Source organism: Phyllostomus discolor, chromosome 4 (assembly GCF_004126475.2).
Source record: "Phyllostomus discolor isolate MPI-MPIP mPhyDis1 chromosome 4, mPhyDis1.pri.v3, whole genome shotgun sequence".
Classification (NCBI taxonomy): domain Eukaryota; kingdom Metazoa; phylum Chordata; class Mammalia; order Chiroptera; family Phyllostomidae; genus Phyllostomus; species Phyllostomus discolor.
In genome coordinates, this window is record NC_040906.2 from 26,297,482 (window position 1) to 26,317,968 (window position 20,487).

At 40.1% G+C, this 20,487-nt stretch overlaps 1 protein-coding gene, 2 long non-coding RNA genes and 1 pseudogene across 7 annotated transcripts in view; 1 reads left to right on the plus strand and 3 right to left on the minus strand.

The window, feature by feature from the left end:
* CD28 (CD28 molecule) overlaps nucleotides 1-15,697 on the minus strand; it is a 42,096-nt gene extending 26,399 nt beyond the window's left edge. The window contains exon 1 of one of the 2 annotated variants that reach the window (XM_028509865.2): nucleotides 14,869-15,689. In XM_028509865.2, coding sequence (XP_028365666.2) covers nucleotides 14,869-14,923 — 55 coding nt within the window. In that variant the 5' untranslated portion in view covers nucleotides 14,924-15,689. Of the gene's footprint in view, nucleotides 1-14,868 lie in introns of both variants that reach the window. The other variant, XM_036022999.1, reaches the window with a different exon arrangement.
* LOC118500019 lies at nucleotides 3,611-7,358 on the minus strand. Its single transcript, XR_004902544.1, has 2 exons — nucleotides 6,275-7,358; nucleotides 3,611-5,602 (listed from the first exon to the last, which is right to left on the minus strand). It is a non-coding gene; the product is annotated as an uncharacterized LOC118500019 (long non-coding RNA).
* Nucleotides 7,427-17,296, plus strand: LOC118500017 (annotated as a pseudogene).
* Nucleotides 17,297-17,834: 538 nt separating this feature from the next.
* LOC118500018 overlaps nucleotides 17,835-20,487 on the minus strand; it is a 41,929-nt gene continuing 39,276 nt past the window's right edge. For all 4 annotated transcript variants that reach the window (XR_004902541.1, XR_004902543.1, XR_004902542.1 and 1 more), the window contains one exon: nucleotides 17,835-19,964. This is a non-coding gene — a long non-coding RNA (uncharacterized LOC118500018). The remainder of the gene's footprint in view (nucleotides 19,965-20,487) is intronic.

A 20,487-nucleotide genomic window follows, 5' to 3' on the forward strand; every position in this document is an offset into this window, starting at 1 on the left:
AAGGTATATAAATGTCAAATCATTATGTTGTACACCTGAAACTAATATAATGCATGTCAACTATGACTTTTAAAAAATTACTGTGCTACATGAAACTGTCAGAAAGTAACTCAAAAGTCAAATAGTTCATTAGCAAAAAAGTCCCATTTGAGCATCTAAATCTAAGCCATTCATTCTTAAGTAAAAAAAATTATCAAAAAAATCAGTAAGTATTTTGATTTGTCTGAAAATTGTTCTTTGGTATTCTAATTTCTGCCATGACAAAGTCATGCATTCATTCAGCAAATAAATGATAAAACCTTATGTGCTGGATTCATGGGGGATGGAAATATGTAAAAGATGTAGCTTTTTCCATCTAAGAGAAATCTTAAGGCAGGTACACAATTAGCTGCATTCCAAAGCCATGTACGGTGCATGAGCCCTGTAGAGATTCACTGACAGTCATATGAAAGAGACTTTGTTGCTAGGCAACATGATTCTGGAAGATTTTGGTGTTTAGTTGGGCTATGAAGTCTGAGGCAAGTTTAGACAGGCTAAGTGAAGGAAAGGACTTTTACTTTAAGGGCTTACTGAAGACAAGCAGGGCATCCCATTTCCTTAACAGGAAAGTAGGTGAAGATGGCTGATATCAGTCATGGAGGGCCTCTAATGCCAAGAAAAGACACATGTATCTTACTAGTAAGGCAATGGAAGACACTGAATACATCTCAGTTAAGTAAATGCCACCTTGAGATGTTTGCACATCAGTGCAGAATGCAGTGCCTTGGAATGAAGCTAGAGTGAAGGCAGAGACCCACTGGAGGCTGTTGCAAGAGTGCTGATGTGAGCTGCAGAGGTGGCAGCTGGGACGGAAATGATGGACAAGTCATTGGTGCTCAGTTATGCTCGGTGATAAAGAACAGGAATCAAAAATGACATAGAGGACACGAGCTGGGTGAGAACAAAAGTAGAGATACTTGTTGACAAAATTAGATAAGTAAAGAGAGGAAATTCATTTGGAAACAAACCTTTTGAGTTCAGTTTTTGATATGTTAGTTTTAAGTGGCAGGCAAAGCATCCTAGAGGAAAGATCCAAGAGTTAGATATCTCAAACTAGAGTTCAAGAAAGTCATAGAGAGATATGTACATTGGGATGTCATCTATAATAAGATGACAATTAATATTAAACCTGCTAAAAGCCATTGCCTACACTATAGTCCATCCCTACCACTCAGAGACACTGCTCAGCAATGCAGGGTATGAGCAGTCCAAGACTGAAACTTCCTAAACACAAAGCAACATAATCTTGGGTGTGATGTGACCCAGCCCCTATCATTCAAAAGGCTGCAATTGTACTCTCAGCTCCTAAAGGTAGAAAGACAGTCTAAGGACACCATGGCAGAGCACCTTAACTTGTATGAAAAAAGTACCCACACCCATAGCCACCAAACTACTTCCAAAAATCAAATTTTATTATCCTAGAAAGATACCTATAGTCCAAATAGTAAATAACCAGGGTTTTCTAGTTTTCTACATAAGTATTATGATAGTAATTGAGCAAACACATAGAAAGAAACCCCACAGTATCAAGGAACTTCCTATATTAATATATTATTTTCCAAATGTATATTTTAATCCAGTAACCAAATTTGGAACTGTATTTTTCTCCTCAGTCACCAATAATTCTGATCCTTCATTCAAAACAGTTCTGTAAAAAAGATGACACTACGTTTATTCTCTCTGTTTCATTCTCCCTAAATCTTCCATTTCTAAAGAGCCTAATCACGATCACCTTGGCACATACAGAATCTTCTAGGTAAGTATCATGGCCTAGAAGTCTGAAAACAATTGCTTCATTGATCCTTAACATTACACAGGAAAATAGGGAGAGAAAGCAAAGACAATATTGTCCCTTAAACTCCTACAGTCATCTCTAAGCATTAATATCTAAAAATCCTGGTTTGCAATCTCTCCAGCAGATTTCCTAGATGGCTGGTTTGTGATTCTTTGTATTTTCTCTATTAGATCACAAAAGCATCTACAAAGGGTTGGGGTGGTTGAGTTGCCTCATTAGAGCTCCTAAAAGCCAGAGCTTTACTATGCCACTAAAGAAGCGTTTTTAAGCCAGAAATAGACCTGAGATGCCTTCAAGCCCAACCCCCTATCAGATGAGAAAACCAAGACCTAGAAAAACTGTGCCACAGTGTAACAGACTAAAACTCCTGATCACATCCCCCTACACTGAAACTTGTAGCTTTAGCTTTTGAGTTTGAAAAAAAAGGTAAAAAAACGTGATAGACATGGCCTTTCCTAAGCCAAGAGCAAGCTGCCACATCCTTTTTTTTTTTTAAAAAAAAAAAAAAAAACACCAGGAGATGCTGAGATTAACTTTCCTGACTGGAAAATGGAGCCCTACCTGTGATGTTGGGCAGGGTTGGTCTGAACCTTGATACGCTGTTATCTCAGCCATGAGCTGAAACCACGCCCAGCCATAGTGTGCATTTTTGAAAGCTCAAGCAAATTTATAGTATGCATGGGCGTCAAAGTCAAGATATGTACTAACCCATTGGCCCTTGTTGATGTAAGTTTAACACAGCAACCTAACACATCCCTGTTCCTACAAATCTCCTTTCTCCCTCTCCATTTTTCTCAGATATTTGTCCTCTCTCTAATCTCCCATGTTCCAAATCATCTCCTTCCTCGTCTTCTGGAGAAAACTTCCTCCATCCTCCTTTTTTCCTTCTACCCCCTCCTCCTTTCTTCCCTAATAGCTCTCTTTTCCCTCCAACCTTCAACAGTACACATGTGCACGCACACTCAAGACCATCATTTTGTTCCTTCCACATGTCAAGCATAATAAAGTCCATCAGTTTGCAAACTTTCATTACATACTTGCTGTGTACAAAATACCATGATAAACAGTATAGGTGATAAAGGTTCTTCATTGTTTCCACTTTAGTAATTACCTGCTCTTTTTCTTAACCCTTTAAAGTCTTATTTCCCTTACCACTCTGCCTAAACTCCAAAGTCCTGAGTGGCCTCCCTTTAGCCAAACCGGTGGACTTCCCGACTTATGATTCACTTCTCCTTGCCTTATCCAATTAATGCTTTTAGCCACTGGCTTTTGTTTTAACTCTCTTCTCCTTTGACTTTAATGATACTTCATTAGCCTAATTCCCCTTGCCTCTCCAAACACATTCTGTTTCCTTCACTAGCCCATCATTCTCTTCTTAACCATGACTTCTAACCAGAACTGTTTTTCTTCTTATCTAGTTCCCATATCACCAGCTTTGTACTGGACATTTTTCAGACACCTCAAACTGAACACATCTAAAGCTAAACACTATTGTCCTCCAAAACTCAGTGTCACAACATCTTGATTGCAAGTGGTGATACCACCATTCCTCTGTTAAACCAAAAACCCTGGCATTATTCTTGATCCCTCCCTCTCTTTTGCCTTCATACAAAACTAGGCCCTAAGACCTGGATTTTTTGCTTTCAAAACATCTCTCATAATAATCACTTCTTTCTAGTCCCACCTTCACCACCCAGTCCGTATCTACTACCCTCATCTTGGTAAAGCGACAGAGGGTTATAACATAATCTCCTTGATATTAGTCTCCAAAACTACACATATTCTAGACCCTTATGCTTCCAAAAACTTTCATCTTCTTCACAATGCCTTAAAATGAAGTGTGAACATCTGTTATTAATATTCAGTCCTTTGTTCAACCTGATTGTACCCTACCTTTCCAGATCTCCACACATTCAGACTGGCTATTGGTTCCAAGAACATAAAACAATATGCCTGGTTTAATTTCTTTATTTGCATGTGTCTCCTTCCTGACACAACATAGCACTGGTAAGACATGAACCCTGGAGAAAGAGTGTCTGGATTTACTCGCTTACTAGCTGTGTGACCACAGACAAGTTGCTGTATCTGTTCTATGTTTCAGTTTCCCCACAGAAAATGGGAATAATCATAGAAAATACCTCATAGGATTTAGGGCAAGAATAAATGTTTTGGTACAGGGAAAGCCAGGTAGAACAGTGCCTGGCACATTATGAGTGCAAAATAAATGTTAGCCACTAATTACTATTAACAAAATCATTCATTTAAATCCTGGCTTTCTTTAAAGTCCAGCTCAATTCCCAGCCCTTCATAAAGGCATACTATTCTACATTAATCTCATAAAGTGTTTATTTTATGCTTCCTCATTTTAGTATTAATTTATTTCCTCCATCAACAAATATTTGTTGAACACCTACAATGCCCCCAGCACTTTTGCACAGTACTGTGGTTATAAGGATGAATAAGACATGATCCTGCCCACAAGAAGCTCACAGTCTAGAGGAAAAACCAAATGTGTCAACACAATAACAATAGTTTTGGGAACCCTGAGTAGCAAAGAAATCCATTGTTTTGTCATTTGAGGTTCCAGAAAAGGCTTCTTCAGTTGAGAAGTATAGGGGACATTCCAGATTACAAGAATAATATATGAAAAGTGATGAAGACATCAAATGGCCCGTGAGCTAGGGGACTTCCAAGTGTTATATCTGTTTCCAGCTGTTATGTCCTATTATACATAGTCTCCTCAACTAGATCATAAAGTCCATGAAAGCAAAGAGAACTTGATTAATTACACAAGTAGTTCCTGTGTGCTAATTAAGTCTTTCTATTTCTTTCCCTCTTTTTATAGTCCTTCAGACCTGATACAGGTTAAAATACAGCAGGTTTAATAATTATTTGTTAGATTAAGTTATGTTCCCATTTAAATGCATAATGAAGGCTAAATACCCAGAGAAAGCTTCTTCAATGTGAATCTTACATTAAGGACATGAAGTGAAAGAGAATTAGGATTTAGATGGGTGGAAAGGGGGAGAAGGGAAATTTCAAGAGGGAAGCAGTATCAAGAAGGTCATAAATGCAGGATGCAGGTGTGTGAGACAGTGAAGGAAGCTGCAATATTAAGTGTTAGAATCTTACATTAGAGTATGAAAGGAGACAGCTTGGCTAAGTAAGATGTGTCCAGCCTAAAGGCACCCAAAAACGCCAGGAAACATTGTGATGTCATCTTTCCTTAAGCATCTTCTAGGAACTATCAACATAACTTCCTTTTCTTAAACATTGAGAGAATGTTTAAGTCTCCTCCCATCTCTAAATGTCTGTGATTAAATTCAACAATGCAATGGGCACTTCTGCTTATAACTGGTTTCCACAAAGTAAATAAGTATAAATAGAGTATCATTATGGTAGTGCATTAAGGAAAAAATTGTAGGAAGATTTCACAATTCTCATTTTTACATCCTTGAAGCTCAAAGTGGGTGTTTGTACCTGTCATAGAACCTAGAAAAGTACACTGAAGATTTTGGTAAATACCTGAATGAGCTCAAGAATGAAGATCCGTCTTACAAAAGCATCAGAGAAGGAGCAAACACGTTAGAAAACAGGAATTTAATACTTTTGAGACCTATCACTTACTAACACCCTGTTTTAGTCCCCAAAGGAGTCTCATAGTGGAAGGAAATAGTCTCCTCATATGTGCCCACTATCCCCTTCTATAGGATAGAGTCTGTGGCTCAGAAATGGAACTTTCCTAGACTTGATATTCCTAAAGCTGATCTTTTTTTTTTTATTTTAATTGTTGTTCAAGTACAGTTTTCTGTCTTTTACTCCCATCCCAGCCTACCCCGCCAACCTCCCCACCTCCCTCCCATTCCCACCCCCTTGCCCAGTTTTTGTCCATGTATCCTTTATATTTGTTCCTGTAAACCCTTCCCCTTTTCCCCTGAAATTCCCCTGAAATCTTCGCCTCTCTCCCCTCCAGTCCCTGTCAGCCTGTTCTCTATTTCAGTGTCTTTGGTTATATTTTGCTTGTTTGTTTGTTTTGTTGTTTATGTTCCTATTAAAGGTAAGATCATATGGTATTTGTCTTTCACTGCCTGGCTTATTTCACTTAGCATAATGCTTTCCAGTTCCATCCATGCTGTTGCAAAGGGTAGGAGCTCCTTCTTTCTTTCTGCTGCTGCACAGAATTCCATTGTGTAAATGTACAATAGTTTTTTGATCCATTCATTTGCTGATGGGCACCTAGATTGCTTCCAGCACTTGGCTTTGTAAATTATGCTGCTATGAACATTGGGGTGCATAGGTTCTTTTGGATTGGTGTTTCAGGGTTCTTAGGATATAATCCTAGCAGTGGAATTGCTGTGTCAAAGGGCAGATCCATTTTTAGTTTTTCTTAGAAAATTCCATACCGTTTTCCATAGTGGTTGTACCAGTCTGCAATCCCACCCTAAAGCTGATCTTAACTATGTACCCTGATTATTACTAGTGCTCAATATCAAGGAAAGTCATCGGTCACATGGAAGTTGCAAATACAGCCACAGTGATGATCTCACACTTCATCATGTGTCAAGTACCCATCAGCAATTAAAAGCACAATGCTTTACCTTCTCAGCAAGTTAAAAAAAAAAGTCAAACAGCCACCTAAATTCTTCAGAAGGAAATCTATGTCATTGTTAAAATATGAGACATTTAAAGAATTCAGGTTCTTGTGTGAATGAGTGAGTAATAAATAGGAATTGCTGCTGTAATCAGTACATTACTTTAAAGATTTAAGCCAAAAATGTGACACAGATATTACAGAAAGGGGCTCACGATTAGATCAGAGGTCAGAGTGAACAGTGAGTGGGTGACTGATGATACCATTAGGAACCATTAACCTGGTTACCTTGGCAGCCACAGTCCCCAAGATAATGAAGATGATGACGAATGAAAAAGGTGACACTCATGGTGATGCAGAGATAAAGTTACAGCTCAAAGTTTTAAGAAATTCTCCCATCATGCAGTTTCTCTTCCAGGAATGAAGAGAAACTGAATAAACACGTGTTACCTGAACAGTGACACGTGCAGACTACATTAAGATGTCTCTGAAATTAGCATTGAAATACTAAGGCCCCAAAACTCTCAAGTCTCTTTTTTGCATCTTGTAATGAGTGACTGAGTAGCAGTTGATCCCATCCTGCACACCTTTCTTCTAGAGTCATCAAAATGAGAGTAACGAGCGAGAAGTTAGACACCTACTTTCCAACTACTTCTCAACTGAGCCTGGGTTACCTTCCCTCCAGCTTGGGAAACCAATTCTTAAGCAACTATTCTCAGACTGAAAGCTCTGGGTACATTTATTTTTTAATGACAGCACCATGTCATTGACCAAAAAGAGTCAAAGAAATCACCATAAGAGCCATACATTGGCACTGTGCATGCACATGGGTGCAAATGGGCAATGCTTTGATGGCCAGGGCAGGCCAGGCAGTGGGGACCCCAGATGCCAATGATGGCTACAGCTGTGACCAGAGGTGGGCAGCATGGGTACAAAAGGCAAGGCAGTGGCTGTGGGCCTGGTCATTTATTGCAGGAAAGACAGGGCCTGGCCCTCAAGTTTGGGGAAAGCCCAGGGGCAGTGTCCCAGCTGGATTTGGTGAGGGTCTGGCTGGGCAAGCACTACAAGAAGTATGTTCATTTAGATGCACCTGCCAATAAAATGCTGGCTGCACTAGTGGTGCAGTTTCTCCAGTTCCAGGAAGACACCTTTGGGCAGCATGTCACCTACTCAGCCTTCACCCAACAAGCTGGAGGCACCTTGTGTCACATTCTTGGGGCTGCTGACAAGTGTAAAAATGAATAGGGATGGTTGAGGTTTGATCTACTGAATCCATCCTGAGTGGACCATAACGTTGAGATGTTTATGAACATTGAAAACACTGTTGCGGAAGAATTGTCTGACCAGACCCAAAATCTACCTCATTCCAGACATTGATCTGAAGTTGGCTAACAAATTGAAAGATATCATCAAAAGACATCAGGGGACATTTACTGATGAGGAGTCCAAAGCTTTCCACCACACTTATCTGTATCTTTCCTCTCATGAAGATGAAGAGTAGTTGGGACCCATGATGAAAGAGACATTGGGGGTTTTACCAGAATAGTTACAATACTTGGGTCCATAGCAATGATGTTGATGTGGAAATTGAAGATCCACTAATTCCAGAAATGACATGGAAGATTCATGCACAATGGATTTGGGACATTGACGTTTTCAATGAATAGATGAATGAGGAAGATTATGAAGTAGACAAGAACTGGAAGCCTGTGGGTTTTCAATCTCGAATTTCAACAAACAATGAAGACCTAGTCAGAAGTCCAGAGAGAAGAGATAGAAAAGCATCAGCTAATGCTCAAAAGAGGAAGCATTTGCCTTCTCCTCCACCCCCACAGAATCAAAGGCCAAGCTAGTCCTTACGGAAAGCATAGAAGTCAGAAAGAGGAAGATGAGCAAGATCTTGCCAAGGATATGGAAGACCCAACAACTGTACCCCACATAGAGAAAATGGTACTTCCAAAATATGTAAATCCAAAGATAGTGAAAATACACCTGTTGAAGGAGGAACTATAGCCCGTCTAGATAAGCAGGATGAAGAAACAGTCTCAGCAGAAGGAAAGGAAGATGAAGATCCCAGAAAAGGTGATCAAAGTCAGTCAGCTGACCCTGGTAAAGATAGTGTGACAGAGAAGACCGATCACATCATTATTCCTAGCTGTGCATCGTGGTTTGATTATAACTGTACTCATGTGATTGAACAGTGTGCTCTTCCTGAGTTTTTCAATGGGAAAAACAATCCCAAGACTCCAGAGATATACTTGGCATACCAAAATTTTACGACTGGCACATATTGCCTGAACCCTCAAGAATGTTTGATCAGCACTGCTTGTCAGGGGAACTTGACTGGAGATGTGTGTGCTATGGTGAGGGTTCATGCCTTCTTAGAGCAGTGAGGGATGGTTAATTACTGAGTGGATCCAGAAAGTTGACCCATGTCAGTGGGTCCTCCTCCTATTCTTCACGTCAATGTATTTGCTCTTACTCCTCTGGGCTTGTGCCTTTACATCTTTGATCACTTCAGGTCCCTGCTGCTCAACAGATGTTACATTTTCCTGAGAAGAACAAGGAAAAACCAATTGATTTGCAGAACTTTGGTCTCCATACTGATGTTTACTCCAAGAAAACCTTAGCAAAGAGTAAAAGTGCCAGTGTTGAAAGAGATTGGACTGAGCAGCAGACCCTGTCCACCTGGAGATTCTGGAGATGTGCAAGGATGATTGGAACAAAGTTTCAGGACATGCTGGAGTTTATACTCAGGCTGAATACATCCTCCACTCTTTTGAGGCTTCCCATTGAGGATCCATGTCTGTACCTACCAGCCTGTCCCCTTTGTTAGTCAAAGAACCCAGCAATGAGCACTGCGGCCTTTTCGACATCTGTGGTGGACCCCCATGCAGCATCTGCAGCAGCAAAATCAGCTTTGGAGGACTTTTCTGGGGCCAAGGAGGAGGGACCATTGAAATTGGTTGAAACTCATGTCAAAAAAGTACAAGAAGCTGCTGGAGCCTCTGGGAAAGTGGATCCCACCTAGGGCCTGGAGAGCAACTGCATCTCAGGCACAGCCCCAATGAGCCAGAAAAGCTTGAAGGAGCTGAAGGCAGAAAACAAAGAGGGGAATGAAACGAATGGAGATGATAAAGCACAAAACAGAGACAATAAAAAAAAATAGTGAGAAGGAACAGGATAGCAAAGTTAGTGAGGATACCAAATCAGAGGAAAAGGAGACTAAAGAGAGCAAGGAACTCACTGGCACTTGTAAAGAAAAAGGAAGTGATATTGGGAACAAGATAGTCATAGAACATGAAATTCTGAAGAAAAGCTAGCCACCATGGCAGCAGCTTCTCTTGCCTCTGCTGCAACCAAAGTCAAGCACCTGGCTGCATTTTGAGGAACTGCAAATGATCATGGGCAGAGAGAAAGAGGCTTTATAACAACAGAGACAGCAGTTGCTTGCTGAACGCCAGGAGTTCCACATGGAGCAGCTGAACTACGCTGAGCAGCAGCATGCGCAGAACCCTCCCCAAGGACAGCAGCACTCGGGTGGGCGGGCCTGGCCTGGCGCTACTGGGAGCAGCAGGGCACCGCAGCATGATGCCTCACCAGCAGACCCCTCCCTACGCTCTGACGTAGCACCGGATGCCACCGCCCCACACACCCCAGCCAGGTCAGATACCAGGTCCAGGTTCCGTGATGCCTGGACAGCCCATGCCAGGCTGCCTGATTCCCACCAGTGCAACCAACATCCACTGCCTGAGAGTGGCCCTACCCCTCCTGGTATGCCACCAATGCCCAGGAAACATCTTAGGACCCAGGGTAATCCTCACAACACCTAAGAGGATGTGTGCCTTCTGCCGCAGCTGCAGCCACAGCAGCCACAGCAGCTGCAGCCACCTGCTGGTGGAGTCCCTCTGCCTCCTGCTCCAGGCCCACCCGCCCCTGAGATGCCCTAACCTGGAAAATGTGGGAACGTCACACCTGGTATCAAACCAGCTGGAGTGGGGATGACAAGACTTAAGTTCCTTGGCTTCCTTGGGTTTCTTTCAGGAGTTTTCTACTCACATATCCCGTCTATCCCCATTCCCCATGCCGCCCCTGTCCATGTCCTGACTCCCCTTGTATTAGGCCCTTAGCCCAACACTCAGGGGAAGTCTTGGTGACAGTGTCCCTGGTTATCCTAAAAACAACCTGCGTCTTCCTTGTCCTGGTGTGCGTATTCTATGTCTTTATTATAATTTTTGCTCTCTTGAAGTTTTTGCTTTGTCTTATGCCTCTGTAGATAATGTGTTCATCCTCTTCTCTCTCTTCCCCCTCTCTCCCTCCCCTCTCTCTCTCCCCTCTCTCTCTCTCATCATTTTTGCTTTAAAGGAGAGCATACAAAGTTAATAGGCACCAAAAAATGGTGATGGAAAGAGGGGATAGCCAATGGGGACAAACCTTAAAGCATTATAAATGACCTTATTTTCTACTTATCCAAGCTAAGAATGGTGCTGATGGTGAGGTTTCATGAGGCTTTTGCCACAAGCAGATACACCAGAATTCAAAGTGATGGGGGAAGGGCCTCCACTGATTTTTCTCCCTGGTAGGGACAGTGAGGCCCTCCACCCTGTGTGGCAGAACATAAGCCTGCCGTTGAGCACCTGGGTGGGGAGAGCACAAGCAAAGCACAGGTCCACTCCCTCCCCAGGCCCACAGGTCTGCTTTCCCATGCAGATTGTTGGATTTGGGTGGGTGCTTTTGTTTTTTCTGAAGGCACTGTGAGCTTTGTCCTTAGTTCCTGGCAGTAACCAGGAAAGTTTTAGGGATCAAAGCTATTGGCCACCCAGTGAATCGACCCCACTGTTCACTGCCTGTGTGCATTCTTTTGCTCCCACTTAAAAAGTCAAGTAAAATAAACTTTAAAAAGAGGGGAGAAAGTAAGTAGATAGTGCTGAACATTTTAGCTCACAGAACTTGGTTAGGACAGCTGGGGTGCACATCCCCACACTACATCTTGCAGGGTGAGTGGAATCTAGTGCACTCCTCATGCAGGAACTACTCTGAGGAAGATATTCACGCAGGATTACTGCTAAGTGGTAGGTGCGTGGAATTTCTACACTCGTGATAACAGAACAAAGACATTAGGAAGGAGGATGGTCTATGTCTAAAGAGAGAGAGAGATGATGAGATCCCCGCCCCACCCTGAGCAGAGGTTCGAATGTGAGAGCTTTAAAGTTAGGACCACAGATTCATTTCTATTTCTAATCTGTCTGTGAAAATGACTCATTCTACTTCTTGATATTGATATATTCATATTAATTTTATAATCCTTTAAAAGTCCCTTCTGGATGGTTACCTTTAGAAAAATAAAAAGTAGTATCTTGTTGTAGGGTATGGTAGTAAAGAAAACAAAATTCTCAAGCAACATCTATACTTTTGAAATATCCATCAAGATCACTTGAAATGACAAAATGCCCAATTGTTTTCTTGCCACTCAGAAAAACTGGCTGTAGCGTATTGACTGTCATGTAAATACATGTCTGTCGATTACCATGCATTTTTGATGTTCATATTTTTTATGTTACTTTCCCAAGTCCAGCCTCAGAGCAAACACTTTCCTATGAGAAGGAAATCACTTCCTTTTGTGTACAGCTACCTCATCAGGGTCATTTGTTGAACTAAAAATAAAGTTTCAAAACACTATGTTTGCTGATTATTTAAATAATTAAATACCTTTTTTTCTGCCTTCCATGCCTCTCTCAGAAAAAGAAAGGCTGAGAGAAATGCACCAACACTGGAGAAATCAATCCTATTCAAATTGGCCATCTTGACAGTTTATTTGCTAAGGTTTGGGGAGAAATGAAAATAAATACTCCCATGGAAAACAAAAGTAGTATGGTCCTGATTTTGCCTTCATGCTGAATAATTAGCTTGCTGGAAAATAACCAATATTGGCTGCAAATCTGTGGACAATGCTATGCATCAGATGCACACTCCTTCCATCATCAATCACCGGCCGTTTCAAGGACCTGCTGTAGTAAGTTGGACTCATATTCTGAGGTCCAAAAAAAAAATCCTCTATTATGGATCTCAGTTGCACAATTATCCAAATATGGTAGAAAACAAGTAACTTTAGTAAAGGAAATGTCTAAATTAAGATCTCCACTTTCTAGGCCATACTTCTTTAATTTAGCCATAAAGATCTTTCTACAGTGTCATAAAGAATCAGGCTAGGTTTAAGCTGCTTAGAATTCTAAGCTGTGCTGTGAGCCAATGAGTTAGGATTATTAAATTAGTGGGGGGAAAAAACATTCTTTACACACATGCACGCATGCACGCACCTCAACACAGACATACCAGTAGTCTTTCACAATCCTAGGGAGGACAATTACACTTTAACCAGAGAATTTTCTTATCTTTCTAATTTCTTCATAGAGGATGAATACAGAGAAACAAAGAGCACATGAAAGGTTTTGCACCATTGACTAGAATGGATCTTACATTTGTGTGTTTTCATTGTGTTTTCTCATAAGTTCTCTTATTGGAAGAGCCATTTCAAAAGTGCCCTCTCTACCCAACCCCTTTCCTACTTCATTAGATGGCCACTCAGCATCAAATCTGAAAAGTTATTAAGAGAGTGATTTGGTGTTTGAAAGGTAGGTATATTTTTAAGTTGAAAAGTTTAAAGGTTCTGCATGTATGAACCCTCCAACTGCTTTTTTAGCTACTCCCCCCCCTTTGAATAGATGTTCTAAAGGAAAAAATAGAGAGCTTTGAGTCTTACAAAAAATATCTTCAAAGGACAGTGAATGAGCTGATGACAGATGGTTGTTCCCAAAACACATCAGAACAGTATTTTGTGTACAACTATCCATTTAAATTTTCTGTCTGCCAGGGTGAGTCTTCTCTTTCCTTTCTGCCTATTCTTTACTGACTAAGAAATTAACACATTTTAAATATTATTTTATAATAAATTTTAAAGATCTCTTACAAATAGAGTTTAAAGACCTTTTTAAAAATAAATTTAAAGATACTTTTTAAATGAATTTAGTATCTCTAAATGCTTGGTAGTAGATGCTGGGGCAAAACTTGTCTCATCACCTGCCTTTCATTATATGAATAGCTTTTATAAATACACACACAATTTGTAAATGTTCTTGCTGGCACATCAGACAACAAAATAGGTGGGTATACATGTAACTATTGTACTTGTGCAGGTTGGGAAATCATACCCTTTGAAGCACATGCACATGATGTTTAAGAAACAACAAATAAGGCAGTCTTCACACACCAAAATAAATGAGAAAGAAAACCGAAGATAGTGTCTTTTCAAAGTATCTTCAAGGAAAAAAAATAACTATATTTAAACATGCCCATCAACCTTTATCAGCCCAATTTTTGAGCCAGATAGGACCCTTTTCTAACTCTGAGAATAAGTTAAACAGACACCTTACTCTAGCCCACCAAAGCAACAAGTTCATTCTGTTTAGAATTGTGATATTCTAAAGATGATTTAGGCTTGGATGTACCTGGAGCTATGAAATTATAAACCACATCATGTTAGGGGAGCTAGCATAATGCTCAAGGGCACAGGCTCTAGCATCAGACCCTGGTGCCAACAACTGGTACCTATATATCCTTGGGCCGATTAGCACTCCTACTCTTCCATCTCTTCATCTGAAATAGGGTTCTCTAATAGTGTTAGATATATCATCTTCCACATCATCATCACTGGGAACTTAAAGGATTGTAATGTAAAAAAACTATTTCAGCCGATTATCAAAAAAAGGAAGGAAAGAAGGAAGAAGGAAGGAAGGAAGGAGGGGGGGGAGAGAGAGAGAGAGAGAGAGAAGAAAGAAAAGAAAGAAAGAAATGTATTAGCATTTGTAGCATTCCAGTTTCTGTGATGACTCCAGAATTCATTTTGACACCAATTCAACTCTGGCAGACATAGTAATTACAAGTACCACTTACCTTGCTAGACAAGAGCTGTCTGCACTAAGCATTTTACATGGGTTATATCGTTTTATCCTCACAATGACCTTGAGGTGAGGTTATTATCATCCCCATTTTACACATAAGGAAACTGAGGCTTAGAGAGTTTAAACACTAGGCTGAGCTTAGCTAATAAGAAAAGAATCTCTGATATGAACCCAGCCAAGCAGTCTAATTCGAGCTTTCAAAACTAAACTGCTTATAGTAATTTTCTTAACTTAAAAAAATTCATATATGTGGCATTTTCAACTAAAAGTTAAATGAATTTTATTTAATTTCAAAAGAGGTTCATTAAAGTATTGTCATGTAGTCTAAGAACTGAGGAGCTTCTAAATAATAGGTTACCATTTTATAGCAAAATTGCACTTCAAATACCAAAATTTCACAAGTTGCTTGAAATTCAGAATGAACCAAACCATATAAAAACCTCAAAAGTAAAACTCAGAGGAAGAAATAAATCAAAATGGTTTACCTGATACTTGAATGGAGGGGAAGAGGTTGAGAGCCAGGAGCAGCCCGAGGATCATGGTGCTAACGGTGGGTCAGGGCTGCAGCCCCTCCTCCCCGAGGAGCCCAAAGTGTGAGGTGGGCTGAAGACGCACTTGCCAAGGCCCGAGAGTCTCCGTCATCCACGGCCACCTTCAACTTATTTCTCTCAGGGCACATGATCAAACCACACATACTCAAACCACAAAGCATCGTTTCACACAGGATATTACCTTGTTTTGATGACTTTAGACTTTTCTCTTAAAGGCAGCCTTTTCTTGTCACAGAAAAAGAATGTCAGTCACTCTACAATGGGCTTACTAGAATCACTCTTTACAGTCAGGGGTCAGAGCTGTGAAAAACTGGGACTTGGAATCCAGACACACAAGGTATTCTAAAGGACGAATAAAGCCTCTCATAGAGGAGAAATTTTCATAGGATGAGAGACTGTGTCAAAAAGACAACAATAAGAATTATACTGAGGATTTGGGAAACATCCATATCCATGTTGAAAGGAATCATAAATATTAGGAACTGAGCCTTTGTGTTGGACATAGGTAACCCTATGGAGCATTTAACATACCTTCCTTAGTTTATACCAAGCCTCCCCGCACCCCCCCACCCCCGGCTCACTTCTAGGAACTTTGAGAAACACACCCTACTTGCAAGCAGCCAGCCTACTGAGAAGAGGAAGTTCCCTAGGCAAAGGGAGTGTCAAATAACCTCATATGTCCTTAGTGGGGTAGCAAGGTGGCCAAAAGCCCTTTGGTATCACATGTTCTCTATGTCCCTCAAGGATCATTGAACGTTAAGTGATAGGCAAGAAGAGAGGCTCCAGAGTAGGCTCCAGAGCAGGCTCCAGAGTAGGCTCATCAAGGCCCATCGCCACACCTCTGCAGCCCCTCCCGCTGGCCAGGCCTTCTGCATTTAGGGTCATCCCACTGATGTGGCCAACTCTGCTTTCATCTTCTGGCACCTGGCTCAAAACACAGCCAGTAATTTTTCCTGCTTTCCTGAAAATCTGAGTTTTATATGATTACTTGAGTTTCTGATTTGTATATGTGAGTTTTTTAAAAGATAATTTGTATTGATTTCTGTTCTGACTATAAAAGTAAGACATATTTCATATAGAAAATTTAGAAAAAGATACATTTACCTCTTTAAATGTTAAAAATAATCATTAAAACAAAACTTTCTCATAATCTTACCATCCTGATATAAATGCTTTTAATATTCTGGTGCATTGACTTCCATGTGTTTTTTAATTAAGATTTTTGCATATTTAGCATCATGTCTTATTTATAGTTTCCAACAGATATAAACCCTTATCTGTTATATCTGGATCATTTTCCCATAACACGTAAGTGTTCTTTATAAGCATCATTTGTAATTGATACATAATACTTTATCCTATAATCATATAATAAATTGTTTAAGAATTCTCTAGTATTGTTACCAATTTTTTATTATTTTAAAACACTACGGTGAATATCTTTGATGACCTAGCTATAAGTCCTTCCCTCCTCATCCACTGAATGACAGACAAAAAGCATTTTCTCTCCTGATAGACCCCTTTTGTCCACATTTCAATTTTCTCACAAACACAGTCTCTGTGAACCCCCCATACTGACAGATTTTTGTCCTTTGGAGGAATTTGTCCTTGAAAATTATTCACTCAGACTTCCGAACTAAAGGTAAATAATGAAGTTATGCCCCTAGTCCTAGAGAAGATTCACTTCTAGAATTTCGACCCAGTATTCCTGGTTCAAACCCTTTATCCAGGTAGGGAGACCTATATCTATCTTATCCAGGGCCCGATGTCTTTGTGGGGACAATTGAAAAAAGGCAAAGTGCCCTTCTCTAAAAGGTTAGCCCTATTCTGGAGCAACCAGTCATCACAGATCTAGAAAGAGAAGCTCTGGAATTCATTATAGAGATTAGGAATATATGTCCAGTAGAAAGAAAGACTTCCCAAATTTCCTTATGATTAATAACAGAAGACTAAGAAGAAAAGAATAACTGTCTTTGAGCATACAAAAGATAACCGTATAGCTTCTTGTTAATATTATGTATATGGTGGTGCTTGATTGCATCAAACTTAAGTAGAAAGAAACAGTGTAATTAGTGGTCTAACTCCTTCATTTTGCAGAGGAGGAAGCTGAAGACCAAGGAGGTTAGCTAATTTATACAAACTCACAACACAATAATTAAATGTACTTGATTTTATTACTTAACTAACCTTATTTGGTTTTCATTCTTTGGAGAAAAAGGAAACACAAATTTTGACATTTGCCTTCCTTTTTATAAATATGTGTCACACTAAAGAAGCTAGTCATTTCATTAGGGTCCTTTCACATTTGTTTTTGAAATTCAATGGCATTCACGTACACTAAGAAATGGAAATGATACAGATGAAATAAAGGTCATTAAAGCCATCAATGCACAGAGTACTGAGACTCTACTGCATTCCCCCATAATAACAACAGCAGGAATTTAGGTACCAAGTACTTAACACACCTGGTCTAATTTAATACTCATACAACCTGTAAGGAATATGCTATTATTATTCCCATCTTACAGATGAGAAGAGTGACTCCAAGAGAAAGTTGAGAAGTCTCAGGGGAGCCAGCATTAGAATTCAGATCTTTCTAACTTGAACTGCTATGCCATAATCACAGCACTGCCCTGCCTCCTTACTGCTAACCCACTCCAGTATTGCAAATTCCTTCTGGACAAAAGAATAGGAAATGTGCATTATCACGTCCTTGAGAAGCATCTACCATCTAGCCTGTGTGACTGGAGTGTGGAGGGGAAAAGGGCTAGTGACCCAAGATGCTGGAAAGACATAATCAAACTGTTTCACAAAAATGCACCTGGATATTTCTGGAGGAATTTCATATTTTTTAAATTCACACATCATTTTGAAACTCAAGGACATGTGCATTGTGATGAAACAAATGACCTTAATCAATCAACAAGTATACTGAAGTCCTGACCACATGGCTTGTCAGAGAAAAATATAATACAAATGATCAAACTCTATAGGCTGTTGAAACATAATAGGAACTAAGCCTGGGGCTAAGACCCTGAGAAAAAGAATCTCAGAGCATGTAATACTGTGATGTAATATTGTTGTCTTCATCCTTGGCTCTTGGCAAGAGCTCCTAAAACCTTTGCAATTTCCCAATCAATAAAGGTTGTAGTAGCATTGTGTTTTCATATTTGGTCTTTGGCCTCAGTTTCTGACACAGAGCTCCTCAATGCCTTGGAATTCCCTGGGTGGTGGAAGCATCTTTTGTTCTAATGAGGTGATTCTTGTTGGGTTCCTGAATAGCTTCAGGATGGGGGTCAGAAATGAATTAAATTGTAGGACAACCAACTGGTGTCAAAGAATGAGTTGGTGTCGGGGAAAAACACTTTGGGGAATTCTAGTGGTAAAAGCACAGGACTTGAAGTCCCACAGGCTTGGGGTCAAATCCCAACTGGGCCACTTTGTAGTCATGTGATCTTAGAAAGTCACAGCCTCAATTCCTCAGATGTAATGTGGGATGAAAATAACTCACGTATTAAGTTGTTCATATCCCACACAAGGTATAAATTTCCACACTCTTAGGACAGAAATTATTTAATGAATCTTCATGTCACACTTATGATAAGGGGCTAAGTAAAATTTTGTTGGATCCACAAAAATGGATCATTGAATATATGTTCAATATGTTTATGTGGATTGATTTTACTTCATAGCATGAGTACCATGAGAACTCTGTCTTAGAAATTAGCATAGTATTCCTCCTTGGTGCATGCTCTTTCATTATAACACACAGCAGTATGAACTACAAAGTATCACTGAAGAGCCTATAAGAATTACAGTTGTCAAGCAGCTGATGACAGGAAGCCCTTGGGCTCTCTCTAACTGTTATTGAGTGACCTACCAGGATAATATCTTCTTTGATCTAAATTCCAGCTAGAAAGTTGCCTTTACTTTAGTTTCTAATTTTCCTTCCAGCTCTGTCATACAGAGATTCAAACGCTCACATGGTGATTGTGGGAAAACAACAAAGCCTGAGATTCTCTCTTTGAGCTATTGGTGTTACCCCAGCTGTTGGTATGGAAAACTTACTCAAAAAGGTACACAAAGATGGTTAAGAAAGCCATGCATATTATCACAAACCAGCAGGATCAAAGCCTGAAAAAATTACATTATACCTGAAAGAAATGAAAAAAGCAAAAAACAACTACCATATTATCAACTAATCCCACTGAGTAAACAAATATTACAGAAAGATATATTTGCAGGAACAATCTAGGAGGCTTTATCAAGGATTACATGAGAAGAATATGGTGAGAAGCAGCTTTAAAAAGTTACCTAAAACCTTTGACCACTTACAGAGAGAGGTAGGCCTGTGGCTCCAAGTGGTTAAAGCAGCAGCTAACGTTTCCTGGAGGCTTCCTGCAAGCAAGCATTGTGCTAAGCATTATGCCTGCATCATCTCATTTAATCTCCACAACAACCCTAGGAGGTTGGTGCCATTAATACCTCCATTTTACAGTTAAGAAAACAGAAGCTTAGAGAAGTTACATAATTTACCCACAATCACACAGCAAGTAGGAAAGCAGAGATTTAAAATTGATTTGTTCTGACTTTAAAAGTAAACTCTAGATTCGAGCACCATGGCAGAAGTAAATGCAACCCTGATCAACCAACAGCTGGAATATGTGATTGATAATGCAGTGCTTAGGAGCAAGGTTTTTAAAGAGGAATGTATCTTCTTGATAGGCACATCTGACCTTTAGCACCAACTTCAAAAAAATTCAGCAAGGATTCTTTGTGTGACTTGCAACATCTTCCTTCAGTCTGGTGCAGTTCTTGTTGCTTTTCTGCTGACCCTATCTATACTCATGCAGACCCCCATCAAGAGGATGAAGCAAAAGTTGTGTAACTTTGACATCATCCTAAGGAATCAATACTGATGAGATCCTAGAGGAATTCATGCACTGTCAGCAAAGATCCATCATGCACCCAGGCAATGCAGATCTGGCTCTAGGACAGTTCCTGGACAGCAGATTCATTCACTTGGTAATCTGTAAAAAGCAGAAGGGGAGTGGCAGATACAGAAAACATCAATCACCATCATTAAAGACTGAGAAAGACTATTACTATGCAGATGCTGGCTAAGCTACTGTGGCAGTCTAAAATTACAAGTCTTAGAGCCCAAAGATATTGTTATCAGAAAAATCTACTATGCTGTTCTCAAATCTTAATTATTCTGAAATTGAACAGTCTATAGAGCCCTGTTCTTTGGTCTTATGGAAGCCCAACTGCCTGCCTTGTTGTGGGTATTATTTCATGTACCAAGGGCACTATGTCGGGCTGAATTTTTAATTTTTTGAAGCCACTGAGACATTTGGATGTTTTCTACAAACAGGAATGTTAATTAAATATGACTGGGGTTGGGAGGGCAAGGTAAGGAATGTACTTCACTCTACATCTTATATGGAACCTGATTTGACTCTCTTCTATTCCCTGCTGTGCAATCAGTGGAAGGGTAGAGAGGCAACCTCTGACCTCTTCAGGAAGTGCAATCTTGTCCTGGCCTTGGGAAAA